The sequence below is a fragment of the Notothenia coriiceps genome, unplaced genomic scaffold, assembly GCF_000735185.1.
Source record: "Notothenia coriiceps isolate Sejong01 unplaced genomic scaffold, NC01 NC01_scaffold00024667, whole genome shotgun sequence".
Classification (NCBI taxonomy): domain Eukaryota; kingdom Metazoa; phylum Chordata; class Actinopteri; order Perciformes; family Nototheniidae; genus Notothenia; species Notothenia coriiceps.
Genome location: NW_011357368.1, coordinates 6,124,242 through 6,141,731, shown reverse-complemented (window position 1 = coordinate 6,141,731; position 17,490 = coordinate 6,124,242). Strand labels below are relative to the sequence as shown.

The 17,490-nt window shown below is 39.9% G+C and overlaps 1 protein-coding gene across 1 annotated transcript; it reads right to left on the bottom strand.

Annotated features, from left to right (window-relative positions):
- Nucleotides 1–3,523: 3,523 nt before the first annotated feature.
- On the bottom strand, nucleotides 3,524–14,216 carry LOC104955453 (unconventional myosin-XVIIIa-like). Its single transcript, XM_010782780.1, has 5 exons — nucleotides 14,102–14,216; nucleotides 12,554–12,665; nucleotides 10,713–10,840; nucleotides 10,173–10,327; nucleotides 3,524–3,602 (listed from the first exon to the last, which is right to left on the bottom strand). Exons 1-5 carry the CDS (start codon nucleotides 14,159–14,161, stop codon nucleotides 3,524–3,526), a joined length of 534 nt encoding a protein of 177 aa, XP_010781082.1. The 5' UTR covers nucleotides 14,162–14,216.
- Between the last annotated feature and the right edge of the window lie 3,274 nt (nucleotides 14,217–17,490).

Genomic DNA, 17,490 nt, shown 5'->3' with positions numbered 1-17,490 from the left:
AGTAACTTGACATCACAGCAGGCATAACAACAGCCGGTGTTTCTCGTGAGTGTTTTCCCCGGGAAACAAACACAATACACACAAACGAAAAAAATACACACACACACACACACACACACACACACACTCACTCACTCACTCACTCACTCACGCGAGCGAGCTTCCTCCAGACCAGTAATCCAAACGAAAATATTTTCCCTCCGGACTATTTTGATCATTTGCTCCTCTAATAACCAATCAGATCGATGGATTCCAGAGAAGAGGAAACTTTGAAGACATTTTTCTCAAAATGATGACTCGGTGACAGTCATTATATAATGTGACATATTTTGTTGGAGTACAAAAACAATCCTGATATCATTAGACAGCTACGAATCTCTTCTTTCCAACAGTGCATACAACTCAAAATGTGTCTTCGGGTCAATGCGACTGATTTCGATGGAGCAGGTCACATATATTCTCATTGTCTGCAAACTTCTTGAACACACCCAGACATATAAACTAATGTTCTGTTAATCTAACTGACTTCCCTTTGTATGGTTCTCACATCCAAGCCCATTGATTCGTACTGAAGACATACATATTTAAACATGGAAATAAGAATTAACGCTCAGTGATTTCCTTTAACAACTGTCTTTTTTAGGAAACATATCACAAACAGGGTTAAATTGGTGCTTTTTGGGGCGGAGGTATTTCAGCAGTGGATTAATACAAATTGGTTGCTCAAGTGAGTATCAACAGTAGAAGCATGGTGTATGTGGGTTGAGTCAAAAATAAACTACAGTGCTCATGTTCAAAGTAGTAATCAAAATCACCCAGTGTAACATTGTGACTCATTGATGTGGTTTTTAACATCATGGCTCGAGCACAGATTGGTTTGCAGTCAGAAACAACACGCTCGTGCTTTGCCTGATGTGAAAAATAGCTTATGACAAGAAACATTGTTTAGCTTTACGAAAATAATCAAGTTAGGGTTAGGGTTGGGTTACGTGCTGTCAGAAAAGCAATTGCCGTCTCAGATTGCAATGTGCTCTAACTAATTTATACATTTATTATTTGATTGTTTTAGAACTGCCATTGTTTGCTGGAAGAGGATATTTTGTTCATTTAATCAACATTTGTATATTATCCACATAACGCAATTAGCAATACACTCGGCTGGTTCTCCATAATGAAGATGGAAAAAAGAAAAGAGTGTTAATGTTCTTCTCGTGATATTTCTCAACAATGAAAGCTTGATCACGATTGGCATTTGTTTACAACTGTTGGACCGCTCATGATTATAGCGTGAACACAAAGGGAACGCGGGACAAATGCGACGATGGTATCAAATTAGTCTTTGAATTGGAACAAAGCAAACAAACTAACTGAACTGAATCTGGAAAAAGCTCTTACAGATACAAGCAGGATTTGACAGGAAAAACAATATGTAAAATCACCCTGCTTTAAATCGTTACCAGCAACTGTGTCAGAGACTGTCAAGAACTTGAAAGGCTTTACAGACTGGTGCTCAGAAATCACACATGGAAAAATCCATCATAGAAAAAGCACCGGCAGATCGGGATGTGATGCAGACTGGCATTTTGGAAGATGCAGGGTACCACTAACTGAAAGAGCCATACAGAGTCTAAACACCTAACATCTTAAACGTAACAAATCATCGTATAATTGCTCCTTTAATACTGAAAACTATTTAACATTGATATAGAGGTGGATAAGTCATTAAATAGGCTGTCTGACAGGTTTGAATATCCCATCCAATTGGTTTAAATGTTAAAGTAGAGAGAGAGAAAATTAGAATATAAGGTTGTCAATTGTGGTTATGCTCATATCCCTTTTTGCTCCTTAGCTTCATATGGTCTGGATTTGTTTCCAACACTTGAATGCTCCCCTGCACCTCGCCCACTCGCTGACACCATGAATATATGAACAGGAACCCTGACAGTTCTTCAGTTGACAAATAGTCCGGTGTAGCGCCAGAGCACACTCCAGGGCTCAGAGCCGTGCTTTATGAATACACCTGTCACTGTGTTTACTATGAATCTGCTGTAACACAGGATCAAGGGCACAGCAGTGATTGGAAAGCGGGGAATAAAAAAGTACTCTGGCTGGTGTCTGCTATCATGTAATGTGACTTCAGGCAGATGTATGACTCTACCTTTTGTTTACGGGTTTGGTTCAGGGTAACGGGGACATAAATAGAAAATGGGACGGCGTTATTGGAAGATTTCGTTTGTTATGAAAGAGCCAGATATCAAGGCTGAATGTAGAAATTGTTTCAAGTCAAATCGATTTTATGTTTTGGAGGTTTACTTGTCTTTTTGGTGGGTGAGAAAATTGTATGATTCTTGGGCTTATGAGATCATTTCAAAACCAAAGGGATAAACTGGATGAAGGCAGCCATGGGGGCTCAAAATAAAGACAATTTGTCAAATACACAAGCTTGCTCGGAGACCCTATGCTTCAAACTATGATGTTCTAGATACCTCTAGTCAATTTCTGCTCATTACATAATAAACATTGGTTTCACAGGAAATGTACAGTTTCCGGTTTAATGTGCACAATCTTTTAGAAATAAACTTAAAATGTAAATTAGTTTTGTAAGTTAAATGTAAGTTCATTTATGCAACATGACTTGGTTAGGTTAGGCAAAAAAAACGTCTTTACAAGGCTTAAGACAAAAGGTTACATTTAGTGTTGAGTTAGGGTTAAATCGTGGTTTAATCCTAAACAGGAAGTTAGGGTTAGTGTTTGTTACATTGAATAACTGTTTGTAACTTGCAAACCTAAGGTAGGACGAGGCTTAGGGTTAGGGTTAGGTTAACGTTTGTCCTGGGCAAAAATATTTTGTTTGTTTGTTCATTTCATCATCCCATCCCACCTTCGAAAAAGCTCTCTATAACGCTGGTACATTTGTATCATAGTCCAAGGGGCACTGACCGAGCCTCTTTGTATGACGACGAGGGAGTGAGATATGCTTGGATATATGGTCTTTGAATTATTTACTCTGTCGGCCTTTGACGACTATGCTTTTATTTATTAATATGATGCTTTTACTATGAGTAAAAGCATCATATTTCCTGGCTATAAATTATAGTTGTAAATGGTGTTATATCTGCTGTTCACATAATATGGCTCTGCACATGTACTATATTTATGGCATCATGTCAGTAATTGCTAACGATTTTTAAGCTGGAACACAGGCGCACAAACCCACACACACACTCCGGTGGTTTTAGGAATATTTATTGTGTAACATTTGGCGTGAAAGCCAAATGGATGTCAATTTATTAAAAATGGAACAGCAATAACCTACTGAACGTAATTGTACAGAGTACCCCGGTCAGCAGTTGAATTTCCATTATCAGCTCAGAGACGTGTGTGTGTGGGTGTGTGTGGTCACTCTGTGGGTGTCTGCCTGAAGGAAAGCAGGTGAGCCAGTGCTGCAGTATAGTCCCTGGTCTATTTGATGAGTAGACCTCGTGCAAAATTGATGTGAACCTCAAGGTCACCGGGAGTTCATTCAGAGCACGCTCAGATCAGCCCGCGCCTGCAGCACCGCAGCACTCTGTTCTCCGGGATCTACTGTAAGCTCCCTCCACCTGATGTGGTGTTAGATGGAGTTTATGATTCAGTTGTGGCTGTGCTAACAGTACGACCTCCGCTCTGCCTGAGTCACCTTCTGTTACTTACTTATGCAGTCTGTGTTGGAGAGAAATACAGTACACAAAGATACCAGTAAAGAACGAAGAGAGACAATCTTGCCTATGCCTAAAGTCAAGGGATGGTCACTTCCCCTCTTCTTACTTCCAGCTTCTTTTCTTGGACCACAGCCATCTTTGAACTTAGCCTTTCTTTTACACATTTCGGCACATTTTTGTGTTGACAAAATCAGGCCACATGAGGAATAAATGGCCTTTAATCCCCTTGCAAACCAAAGAACCATACATATTTAAAGTATCATGCCTGTCTTGCATTGTTGTGATGCTATCAAGGTCACAAAATCTCGCCACAGTCATGCACCCACACAGAAACACCCCCTGCTCAGAACACACCCACAACTTGACCTTCATTTTGATACACACCTGTATGTGTTGGTGTCTGCGTAGACGAAACGCTATCATGGTCAAAAAATCCTCCCATAGACACACACACAAGCGCTGACACACAGGTGAAAACAAGGTGAAAACAATAACAGCATGGCAGGCTCTGCTGGAAGATTCTGCTATGATTGATTACGCTCATTAGCAGTCGGCTGGACACAGGTAGAAAACTGCTTATTGATTTTTGTTATAGTTGTTTGAGCTGAATTTCTTGATAATATATGAGTAGGGTTTTGTATTGTGTTTTTTTGGTTTGTGACCCCTTCAAATAAAGCAACCAAAGATATGATCCTCCTCAGATAGACGTTTGAAAAAGCCCTCTTGTGCTTTTGGGGGTTTTCCTTTCCTGTTATATAGGTTTTAGTGCATGTACGGTAAATGGTCTGCAAAGTCTACATTTCCAAAGTTCCCTCAAAAGGGAGTTTCTCTCCCACACACTCCCCTACCTGAAACGCTTCGATTGGACTCCTTTGTTTACTTCTGTAACATAACAACCTCACTATAAAACACTCATGCTTAAATTGTATGTGATAGGCTAAGGGGCGGGACATCTCTAAGCGGTTGACCAATCACAACAGAGCCGGCTAGCTAACCAACCAGAGCAGTGCATTTAAATGATTGCAAAAAGTCATGCAAGTCATATGGTAATAATTTACTAATGTTTTTTACAACAGTAAGCCTATTATTAGAACCACATTATTTTTAGTTTTGGAAAATCCCTCTGTAGCATTACACTTTAATTCATTAGACTCCTTTAAATACATAGTATTTACGACCTATAAACATTTACTTGACTTGATGGTTTACTATGCTTCATAATTAACATGTATAATCACAGATGACTCACTCATGCTGTTGGCTTATTCATAAAGAGGTCATTCACAAAGTAGTGCTGCAGAATAAATCATGGTGCTGTGTTTTGATGGTGGAAAAACATTTCAAACTGTTTGAAGAGGAACCGGCAAATTTGAGCATATGCTGACAATTCAAACAGACTGCCAAATGGCTGTAAAATAACACACCATTGAGAAGGCTGCATTTCTCACTAGTGTCTCTGTTTGGTCCCTTCGGTATAAAGGGATTACAGCCAGCTGCATTTCTAAAGACGCTTTGTTCTGTACAGTGCGTTGTCCTGATGTTTCTTCATGTTTGCTGAGTGCAAAGGCTCACATCTCTTCACACACCTGTCAATGTCACAAAGTGGGAAATTACTAGAGCGGATTTCTTTTGTTTGTTCTCGACTTGCTGGTAATGACAAGCAGTGACATGGCTGCCATTCAAATGTCAACGTGATTATTTGTATTGTGTAGATGTGTAGGGTAAAACAATAGATAATACCAGGACGTTTCTCTATTGAATTGCTTACATTAAGACACTTGTGTTACAAGTTTAATGAAATTGTAGGAAAGTTAGACATTATATTATGTGCTAATTTGCATTAATTTGCCCAAAATAATACATCTGATCATTGGATAAAGCCAGCTTCAAATGTCTTGTTTCATTCTGTTGATATGGAATCAAAGGTTTTTTTACAGAGGGAATTTTGGATAGTGTTAGGATGATTTTTTTATCACTCCATAAATCTGAAAATACTCTCAACAGCCTTAAATATAACATCTATTTCTGACATGTATTTTTGGGAATAAATCAGGCCATGAATGATATATGAACAACTCCCTCTGTAAAAACAACTCCAGAATATAGAAAGTAATGCAATTGGGGTGTGTTGTATGTACTAAGTGCTAGTGAAGTGGAGATTTCTGGCTCAGCATGTGATTAAAAACAGCCTATAAAGATATGTAAAGTTAAATAATAATTGTTGATGTATAATATTTTCCAAAATGTTATTTAAAAAAAGCTTAATGAGGCATTATACGTGGCTAACTCCGGGTACATTTAGGAGAAATCTGAAGACACCAGTCGACAAAGTTGGTGAAATATAAACTTACATGTGTATTTTGGTTCTTTTCTTTTCACTACTGTGAACGAGTTCATGTTAGGGTAGCCCAAACTCTCAAAAGGATATGTTTTAGTCTGTAGTGGTGCACTCTAATGCTAACCATATAGCATTGGAGGATGAAACCCTCTTTATTGGTCACACATGTTCATGCAAACATCACACACAGTGAAATATAGTCTCTGCTTTTAACCCATTCTACTAGGAGCATAAGCCGCTGTTGCACATGGTTCTCCCTGTCCTCTAATAGCAGGTAGTCTCAGGTGTTTCTGCAGACAGAGGAGGGAGGTGGTCTACTGATTGCGTCCGTGGTGCAGAGACACCATCACACACCACCAGCTGTCTACACCAATGCTGTGTGATCTATACAGGCTGCCCACCTTCCTCTCCCATTAGGCTCAATCATGCTGGGTGGCTGAAAGTCTAACTAGCTTCCCCTCACTTTCCATTTAACCTCCTCCTCTCTCACACACAATAATCCTCCCTTTTAGCACTGAGTGAGGAAACAGGCAAGACTACAATGCCTTAAAATGTAATCTTGAAGTTGATGTTTTAATACAAATGTTTTCGTTTGAATTTCTTAGTAACACGAGAAGTAGTAAAGAAGTAATATTGTTGTTGGAACAGTGACACAATCATTCAGATTTGGCGGTGAATTTTAGATGAATAATGCAAGCTACGAGATGAAAGACAGCTTCATCTTTTGTAGTCTGTCTGGCAGGAGACTGGGCGAGCCATGACGGGCTTTAAGACAGCATGAAGTATCATTCTAACAGCCTGTTAGTTTGCCCGGGAGAGGAAGAAATTATATTGATTTTTTTTTCTCTTTATTGTTGGAAATGTCATTTTGCAGTCCTGTCACAAAAGCGCATATTCTTTCAAAAAAGCTTTAAGAAACTTGAAAGGTTGTTTGTATCTGACTTAATGTTCTGAGATAAAGTTCTGTTACCTTCCATGTTGTGTACATATCACTCCGTTTGCAACACACGATGAAATATATGTTGCTGCCAAGCCGACAGACTGTAGATTTCAGTGAATAATGTATAAAGTGTTTCCATTGTTCAGCAAGAACATTTTTCAAGTGTTTTGTCTCTGTTGGTAGCGTGTGATTAATAGTCGTCACTTTCTGAACAGCGCTCGCATGACAAAGTGTCTTGTGACCTTTCCGTGAAGGAAATGGTCTGTCGACAACGCAATATGAAGGTGTCAGAAAGCAATAAGTCAGAAACACAAAAGCACAAACATGAACTAATTAGAAAGCACTCAGAGAGCACATAACTCTGCAGAGGCTTCACAGTCCTTCAGATTTGAAATTTTAATTCAACCAAATGCTAAAGGTTTCTTAATATGGATCTGATCTGCGTCAACATTTGCATACAAATATACAATCATTGGATGCAATTGACTTCTGTTTTCGTTTTTTATTCAAAGTAGGAATTTATGAATAGATTTAGGGACTTATGCTAGTTGCTCTGTGAGGCTGTACTTTGGCAAACTTGTGCCTTGAGCTAAAAGCTATCGCCCTCATGCTGACATCCTCATAATGGAAACGCAAACATGCAGATTTTTTGTGGACACCGTATATTCTTTACCTTGTTAACAAGTTTTGTGTTTAAGCTTTACATATTGAAAATGTTTTCCTTCACTACATTTACACAGCTGCAATCATCACTTTTCATATAAAGATTTTGCCAGAGCCCCTTTGACTAGATAGCAAATAATTGTAATTTAAGAATTTGAGGACCTTTTTAAATTGAAATAATAACACTCCCTTAACTCAAGTTATATTTTGAATGGTTTGGGAATCCCTAAAGATGGTCATCCTGAGCGGGACATACATGTTTGTACTGATTTTCCTTTAGTTACACTAAAAACTACAAATCTGAATCTCATGGTTGCCCCTGCAGATCTTAGGAACTGATAATTGAAACATTTGAAATACTGTTATGGTGCTAAATAAAAAGGATAACCAAAGTCATTAGAAAGTACCTTTTGAGCACTATTACTACCTGAACCAAACTGCGTGGTAACCCGTCCAACAGTTGCTAAGATATATCCGACCAACAGATGGACAGTGTGATGCCTTCAGGGTGTCTACCAAACAGTGTTCATTTTGGCGGCTGTTTTTGATTTAGTCTTAGTCTTAGTCGAAAATGGTTATTAGTTTTAGTCACATTTTAGTCATTCCTATCCTTCGTAGTTTTAGTCTAGTTTTAGTCGACGAAAACTCAAAACGTTTTAGTCAACTTTTCGTCGATGAAAAATTACATTTTAGTCAACTTTTAGTCAAAATGTGTCTCTCTGAACGCTCCGCCCCCTGCAGATCTCTGTGTCTGCTGCAGCATGTCTGTTAGGCCCCGCCCCCCGCACACAGAGAGACACAGGGAGATCGCTCTTCTGGAGTGAAGAGAGCGGAAATAATGATATTGCAAGTTAGAAACGTAAGATGCATTTTGACAGACAAGATGGACAAAATGGGAAAAATATGCTGCATTTTGAATGTCCGATAGTCCACCATTAACACCTTAGTCCCGTCTCCTCTCAACAACGAAAACTAAATATATATTTCGTCATAGTTTTCGTCATCAAGAATCTATTTTTAGCTCGTCATCGTCTCGTCTTAGTCATGTAAAAAAGGTTGTTGACGAACATTTTTTGTCATAGTTTTCGTTAACGAAATTAACACTGGCATATTTAAACTGTCGCACTTTCTGTTGTTTCTATCGCGCATTGCCGGTATGAAAGGGTCTGTGCCGGAAATATCAAACATTTAATACAAGTGAAAAACAATGAACAAGACTTAACGTATTAATAATAATTAATTATATTTATTCCGTTTGGATGTAGGATTTTTGACTTTGTTTAGAGCAGTGATCTTCTCTGCAGCAGAGAGCTAAGCGCTGTCAGACCGGACCTAACCCATGTCAAAAAAGTCACAGTTTGCCGTAAAACTGTTGAAATATAAGACTATGAAAAATACGCAACTAGAAAGACTACAAATCCCAGAGTCGCGTAAGTGATGTCATAACGGTTTTCCTCCACTAAGAGAAAGCTAAGATCAGCGCCATATAGATAGAATATATCTATATGGCGCTGGCTAAGATAAGATAACTTTAACAAGATGCCTGTGTGCTTAGTACCAGGTTGTTATCATATCAGCAATGGGTCTTGCTCGTTATTTCGCTTCCCGTCTGATGAAAGGACCAGGAGTGGCTGGATCAAGTTAGCTACCTTGCTAGTAGCTTGCACATTAGTTAACATTACTGCCTTGTCATTTTTATTAGCCTTAACATGAAGTGCCAGTATTTCGTGAACCCTTTGAAGAGTACTGTCACACCGGTGTGATCATTCTATAATACACAATTTAAGCCCGGGGGAGAAATGCTAACGCTACATTAGCATCTGCGATCTTTTTTTATCTGCACAAATGGTTGACATTAAACATTAAAAAGACCAGGCAGTTCAGAGAGAATCAAAGGAAGGCAGGCAGGTAGGCAGCTTTGCATGACATTCTTCTGGACGTGTTTCATTGTGGTGATAGTGAGGGTAGGCAATCCTTTTGTTGACAAGACAGTAGTGACGGCAATCTTGGTGACGTGTGTTGTTCTGCTAGACCGGAGNGTTTGATACCCGAAATATGGTCTGTGGATTTGTTGTTCTATGGCAGCGGTCCTGAAGCTCTCTGGCGCCCCCCAGGGAAGGCGCGCCTCACACTTTGAAAACCGCTGCCATAGAACAACAAATCCACAGACCATATTTCGGGTATCAAACCAAAAACTCATTCAAAACACCATTGACTTCGAGACAAGGAAACCCATTTCTGGGTTTACAGTAGGACTAATTCCTGCACCACTCTATAAACAGTCACTATTTTGTTTTTTTAGAGTTATTAGGGTTACTACAGTAACGCAACTGGACATTACACCATCTGTGGCAACAGATGGTGGTCACAAGTATTTGTAGACACCTGTTCTAACATGAAACTGTTTGTGTGTGCATGCATGCGTGCATTTGTGCACGTGCAGTGTGTGTGTGTGTGTGTGTGTGTGTGTGTGTGTGTGTGTGTGTGTGTGTGTGTGTGTGTGCATGCGTCTGTTTGTGTGTGTACTGACTTCCTCTGCTTCTTCTCCAGGTCGTGGTTGCGGCTCTGTTGGCCCTCCAGGTGGAGTTTGGTGTCCTGCAGTTCAGACGTCATCCGTTGGGTTTTCTTCTTCAGCTGCTGGATGTTCCTCTGGGACTCCTCGCTGTCGGCCTGCAGGTCGCTGATCTGCGCAAACAAATTACACTGATTTAGAACTGGACAACATTGTCAACATGTTAAAAATATTCTGTTGCAGGGAACTAAAAAGAACAAATGATTACCTTTGTAATGCTATTTTAGCTACGCTTTTATCCAAGGTAAGCGTAGAGATGCCTACAGAGCAATTTGAGGCTATGTATCTTGCTAAAGGACACTTTGACATGCAGGGTTGAAGTTTGAATCTGTGACCCTCTGATTCGTAGACCCCCTAAGTGACAGCCACCCGATGTATGCTCTACATCCACATTAAAACTACCTCGTAATTGAAACCTCATTAATGCACTGCTTGTGTGTAGTTAGCACCTGAGATAAAAGGGGTTTATGTATGAGGGTGTGTGTCAGCGTAACCCACCCTCCTCTCCAGCTGCCGTTTGTTCTGCTGCTCCACCTCCAGCTTGTCCTCAAACTCCTGCTGCAGCCTCTTCTTGGTGAATTCAATCTCCCTGATGGCTCGCTCGTACTTCAGCCTCCACTCTCCTCCTGTCAGCAGCATGTTCACAGTCAGCCTCACCTCTTACCTCCACATCTCAATATGCTTACTCTTATTATTCAATATTTCAGTAAATAAATAAATACCTCCCAACTTTGTGTCAGGAAATATATAATTCAAAGGCATCATGATCACTTTTTACTAAACCTAGGAAATGTAAATAACGTTTGTATTTACAGGATGTTGGACGGGCAAACACTTGTTTAGTTTCTGTCGTGTCAAATGTTCATATAATCATTTAAATAATATAAATAGATGATGTGTTATACTCTGATTGCCTTTTAATCCTTTAAATATAATTTGTAATCCTTCATGTGTTTAACAGAGATATACGTTTAGGATTTATATTTCAGGAAGGGCAAGAGGTGGATTTGCAAGAGGTTGGGACTGGGGGGTTTTATGGTTTAATGGGGGGGATGTTCAGGTAATGCCTAACGGCCCCTACACACGGCGGCGTGCGTTGCCGCTTAAACGCTTCTGCCCATTCACTTTGAATGGGGTGACGTCACTTTGCTTCTCTCGCGGTGCTCGCTGCAAAAGTAGAGCAATGTTCATATGGTTGTCAAAACTCTGCAATGGCTTGAACACGTATTGTGAAAACTGTTCAAACCTTTGCAACATCAAGACAAATCAATCCTACACTCATCACATCTGCATGTCACGCAAAGACAGCATGTGTCTGGAACTTGAGTCCTTGCTTAATTTTTCACTTTTAACTCATCGATTTCTAATGTCCTTCTTCACATAAGACTTTTCTTGGCTTTTGTCAAAGCATCGATTGGACACCCACCTACTGTTTGTGATAAATACGTCTGGGAGGTTATTAGTCCTTTTGTGCTGTCTCTGCGTGCCTGTGTGTATGGATGTGTGCAGAGAGCGCCAGAGAGATATTCAACTCAGAGCTTGTTTGACAAGGTTCTGTTGACAGCTTGTTGTTGAAAGACTAATTGTCAACACTTTAGGGAGTGAATTTGACACAGTATCTTTATTTTAGGGTGTGTTTGTATATCCTATCTGATGCTTTACACTGAAATGAGAGCCTTATTGTTTGAAGAAAAAGAGTGTAATCATATAACAGATGATTATGACATGCCGTGATAGCCTGTAGCAAAATGTCTATTGAAATAAATGAGAAAACATAGGATATAGCTAACATGAAGAGTTAGAGAAGATGTAAGTAGTAAGCTAACAATTTAATTGAAAATCACTAAAATACACCTCTATATCACTGCAGCAAGGTGGCCAGCTAAAGCCCCGAGAGTGACCTGCTCTAACCTTTGAATCTTGAATCTAAATAACCAAACAAAAAGTTTACTAACGATCCAGCTTTAGCTAGATTGTGAGAGATTATTTATGATCGCACCCTTAGTATAATACAACAGTTCTCTCCATTTCCTTTTCTAAGGAAACTTTGTCAGGCTTTGATTAAACTCAATGGTTGTTTTTGAGGCTGCAGTTTGTGGTGCTGACATCAGCACTGTTAAAACGCATCCTCCTCATTAATTTCAATGACCCCAACGGACGCACAAGGCCCCGGCAAAACAACACGGGATAAAACAAAACAACAAAATACATTGAAACACACGCTCCTGGTTATTTGATTTGCAACCTAACCTATGACTTTTAAAGCTACATGATAGAAATATGAGAAGTGAGCTGCCCTAGAGCCTATCTGGTATTTAGTGTACATGATGGTGTCTGACCTGTGTCGTCATCGTCCATCTCGCCGTTGAGTTCAGATGCCCTGATGAGTCGAGCCTCCATCACCTCCATCTCCATGGACTCCATCTGTTTGTTCGTGCTGTCAAACTTGGCCTGGTGGAGGAGAGAAGGAACAGTTTCTATGACAACGTGCACATATCCCTCTCCATAGATTTACTGGGAAAGTTGATGCTATGTGTGACCCTCAGTGTGCTATTTTGCTAATCTATTTCTGAAAACACGTCATTAATTTTCAAAGAACCCCCCGGATCCTGTCCCACAATGTGAAAACTGTTTCTCGGTAAATGCGGCTGACAGCTGGGGCAGATTGTTAGCCAGGAAATGGAACACTCCTAAGAGACGTTTTGCCCTGAATCAAGCCTTTCAGGTTACTGAATCTTCTGTTTGGCAAAAACAAATGCTTTACTGACATTTGAATGTGTGGAGCTTGTTAGGAGAGATGTGCAGTAGAGTACAAGCTACCACTGTAGATCATTCATCTTTGTGGAAGTTAAGGTTTATTCTGATGACCTGGATGTGTTTATATTGTAGATACAAAGGAAAGACATGTGTATGTGCTCTTACAATCAGAACTTCTTTCCAGCCATTTATTTTTTGCAAAATTCCCCTAGTGTTCTATTAATTAGAACCAAATACATTCTTATTTTTATATGTTTTTAAAGACAACTTTAACTAATTATCAAAATTAATAAATACACTCCACTCTGTAACAGTCTAAAGATGCTACGGAGAAGGTAATAAGGGCCTGCTCCTATCAGCATTTTATTAAAGCAACATCTGGGAGTGAAATCTGTCCATTTCAAATTCTAAGACCTTTTTAGTCATTCAATGAGCTCTTGGGTCTTTTTATATCTGCCTGAATGTCTTGACAAAACAGCAATGTTTAAATATGACACAGCCTTTCAGTTATCCAAGTTTAGCTTTAACATATAGTAACATTAATACTCCCTTTGAAACATTACAACAGACCAAAGGAGCAAAGGCAGACAGTTCCGTTCGTTAGTAATTCAAGCTGCTAGGCTAATGTTAAATCTATATATAAATGAGCAGACATTAAACTGCATTTTACAATGCGCCTTAAAACCAAACTTCATTGCGAAGTCGGATAATGTTGCTGCGTTGTAAAAATCTTTATTAGCCCACTGCTGAATGGCTAATAGAGCTATAAACTGCTATCAATCTCTGTTTTCCATCGGAATCAGCTAGCTCCATTTTCATTTGCCTTAATAGAAATGTGCTTCGAAAAAGCATTGAGTGAGGGAAACGGTCACAGAGAGGCATTAGTCCGCTGATGTGTGACAGTGTTAATCAAACCTAAAGTTAGGAGTTGGACCAGCCGCAGCCTGTGAACACAACACAACTCTCTTATTCTGCAGACTTGACTACGTGACTTTACCACAGCCCTACGTTCTCTTCAGTCTGAGTGTGTGTGTGTGTGTGTGTGTGTGTGTGTGTGTGTGTGTGTGTGTGTGTGTGTGTGTGTGTGTGTGTGTGTGTGTATGTGTATGTGTGTGTGTGTGTGTGTGTACCTGCAGGTCGCTCATGCCCTTCTCCAGGCGGAGTCTCTCAGAAGTTTCACTCTCCAGCATCTGGGAAGCGGACTCCCCGGTGTTCCTCTCATCAGCAAGCTCTGATGACAGCTCTGTGATCTGATGCAACACACACACACACACACACACACACACACACACACACACACACACACACACACACACACACACACACACACACACACTTTCCAATTATACCACCCTCTGATCAAACACACACACCTTTATAATTATACACCTGCCACATTACTAGATGCACCAAAAATATTCCTATGTATTATTTCCTCATGCAGTATTTCATACTTTCCAGTTTTTCTCAATTCCTGAATTCTTTACTCTCACTCTGTCTATAAAGTCTCTTCTTATTCCAAACCAAAGAAACCAGACAGGCCCGAGGCTGACATGAAGCTCCCACTGTGAGCACTGTGTCTGAAAGCAGTTGTATCTTTCTCCTTGAATGTTTGCTTTGCAGAGTTTACCGTAGTAAATGTGGGTGTTTATTCATATAAAGATTATAGAATCAATTTGTAATGTGAATTTATCTACTGTACAGTACATACATCTTTTATATAACCATTCATTCTGCATTCAACCCTGAACATATTAACCTCTGGAGACCTGGAAGATACAAGGAGGTAAAAAGAAAATCTAATTTTGATGTAAACATTTATTTAGAGATTGGTGAGGATAAATACTTACCATTCTCTGGAGAATCTTCTGCGTCTCTTTGCAACACATTTAACTACAAATGTATTTTGGGGTCATTTCACATGACAATGTAGATTTTATTTCATGAAATAATTGTATATTGTGATAATGCTCTTAAAGCCATTAAGAAGTCGGAAGTGAGTAAAGTTTTCTCGTAAGTAAAATATATCTGAACCCTCAACTTTACTTTTGCATCTCTTCATTCACTAATTTGTTCTTATGGTCATGATCATGCTTTTTGTATTTAACGTCTTCTGGTTTATTTTTGGATATTATATATATTTCTATATTCAGTATGCCTGTCTGTCTAAGTATTCTTTGTCAGTCTGTCATATATTGTACCCATGAACGGTCCCCCGAAATGGTTCCTGTCCATGCTCCCTGTTTGCATTTGCTAGTCTGGATTTTGCTCCTCCTGTTTTGTAGCGTCACCCTGGTTTGTCCCTAGTTTTTGTTTGCTATATACTCTCCCCTTTGTTTTACCTGGCCTTCTCTTTAAGTTTGCTTTTTCTCCATACTTTTAAACCTTCCTCCCCTCTACTGCATTAGGGTCCTGAATTCCTCACCCCTGTCACTCCCTTATACTGTAAAAGCATGGATTGAACCCTCAGTTGCAATTTTAATCATAAAGTCAAACACAAGGTTGTAGTTATGTGCTAGTGGAGCACGCTCAGGTACTGCGGAGTGCATAACGCTTAGCAGACTCTTCACGCTAACGAAGGATTACTTCTAGGCTACTGTCCCGCAGCTCCTGCCTCTCTGTTGGACTCTTAGCTGGGCTACTGCTGTGCTGCGGAGCGCAGAGAGTGGTGAAGTCCCGCCTCCCCTTCCGGTGGACCTCCATAGGACCTTATTTCGGAAAAATTATGTATTGAAGTCAAAGGAGAGAGAAAGATTATCTTTCGATCCCGTTTGAATTGTGCCACGAATTACATATGATGTTTGTCAATTTAAAAGATAATTTTGTAAGTCAAAAAAAAAAAGTGTCGTAAAACTGTGAAGTAACAATTTTTTTGTGTGAAACACTCAATGAACTACATCTCTGGTCTCGCAGAACAACATCACCAAGATGGCCGTCACTACTGTCTTGCAAAAAAGGGATTGACTATCCTCACTATCACCACAATGAAAAACGTCCAGAAGAATGTCATGCAAAGCTGCCTGCCTGCCTCCTTTCATTCTCCCTGAACTGCCTGATCTTTTGAATGTTCAATGTTAACCATTTGTGCAGATAGCATGAAGTAGAAAAGATCGCCGATGCTAATGTAGCATTAGCCTGTCTCCCTCGGGGGCATCCGGGCTCAAACGGTGTATTATAGATTGATCACACCGGTGTGACAGTACTCTTCAAAAGGTTCACGAAGTATGACTACTACTCTTACTGTTTAACATTTTGGGTTACTTAATGTTACTTCATGTTAAGGCTAATAAAAATGACAAGGCTAAGGCTGTAATGCTAACTAACGTGCTTGCTGCTAGCTAGGTAGCTAACTTGATCCAGCCACTCCTGGTCCTTTCATCAGACGGGAAGCGAAAGAACGAGCAAGACCCATTGCTTGTATGATTACAACCTGGTACAAAGCACACAGGCATCTTGTTAAAGTTGTCTTATCTTAGCTATCTCTTATATTTAGCGGATGAAAACAATTATGACATCAGTTATGACATCACTTACGCGACTCTGGGATTTGTAGTCTTTCTAGTTGCGTATTTTTCATAGTCTTATATTTCAACAGTTATACGACAAACTGACTTTTTGACATGGAAATTATTTTTTAAGATTGACAAACATCATATGTGTAATTCATGGCACAATTCAAACGGGATCGAAAGATAAGTTTTCTCTCCCCTTTGACTTCAATACATAATTTTTCCAAAATAAGGTCCCATGGGTCGGAAGTAGATGGGCGGGACTTCGCCTCTCTATGGGTACAGTGGGTGGAGCCCCGATGGATAAACGCCCTACAACATCGTCCCACCACACTGCCCCTGACCGGCCATTGGTTAACTGAAGAGTTGTGCTAAAGAGGGTGGTTCCTACTTAAGAGGGGAGGTGTTCTGTAAAAGGAACTACTGTTTAAAGGTTGTTCCTACACGGACCGTGGGTTGTGTTACACCCAACCCGGTATCACAGCAAGACGTGAACATGTGACGATTTACCATGCTGGGAGACGTGAAGATGTCACGATTTCGTCCCTTCAAATGTGACAGTTACACTGTATTGTTAACCAGTGGAGAAATACCCGGATATCCCAAGCAAATGCTACCCCGACGGTCGGTTGTTATTGTCAATATTAATATAATAATGATTTATTTTTTAATAGTCACACTCGATTACGCCGATTTTCTTGTTGCCCCAGCTGGTCGACACCTCTTTTAGCAGAAACAAAGGCTACATTAATGTATTAAATCGATGTTAATCTATGCGTGTGGATCATAGGTGTGGATGTGGAATTAACGGACGTGACGTTGTGCGATTGAGTTGCCAGGCAACAGCTTCGGTTCATGTTAATTTACAAACTCTTCAACTACAACCGTAGTTATAGTTAGAAGGCCTCACGAAATACTTTAATGTAAATTAAAATGTAAATGTGAAGGAGTGTGTGTATAACAAAATACATCAGTCATAAACGAAACCGGAAACAGACGTAGGCAAGATC

Excerpts from the sequence above, each read along its gene's own strand:
- LOC104955453 (XM_010782780.1), bottom strand. The coding sequence starts at position 14,161 with ATGCTGGAGAGTGAAACTTCTGAGAGACTCCGCCTGGAGAAGGGCATG. Across the intron at positions 10,841-12,553 it reads GATGGACGATGACGACACAG|GAGGAGAGTGGAGGCTGAAG; the intron begins GTCAGACACCAT and ends TGCTGCTGACAG. Across the intron at positions 3,603-10,172 it reads CTGGAGAAGAAGCAGAGGAA|GTGGAGGGAGCTTACAGTAG; the intron begins GTCAGTACACAC and ends ACACCACATCAG.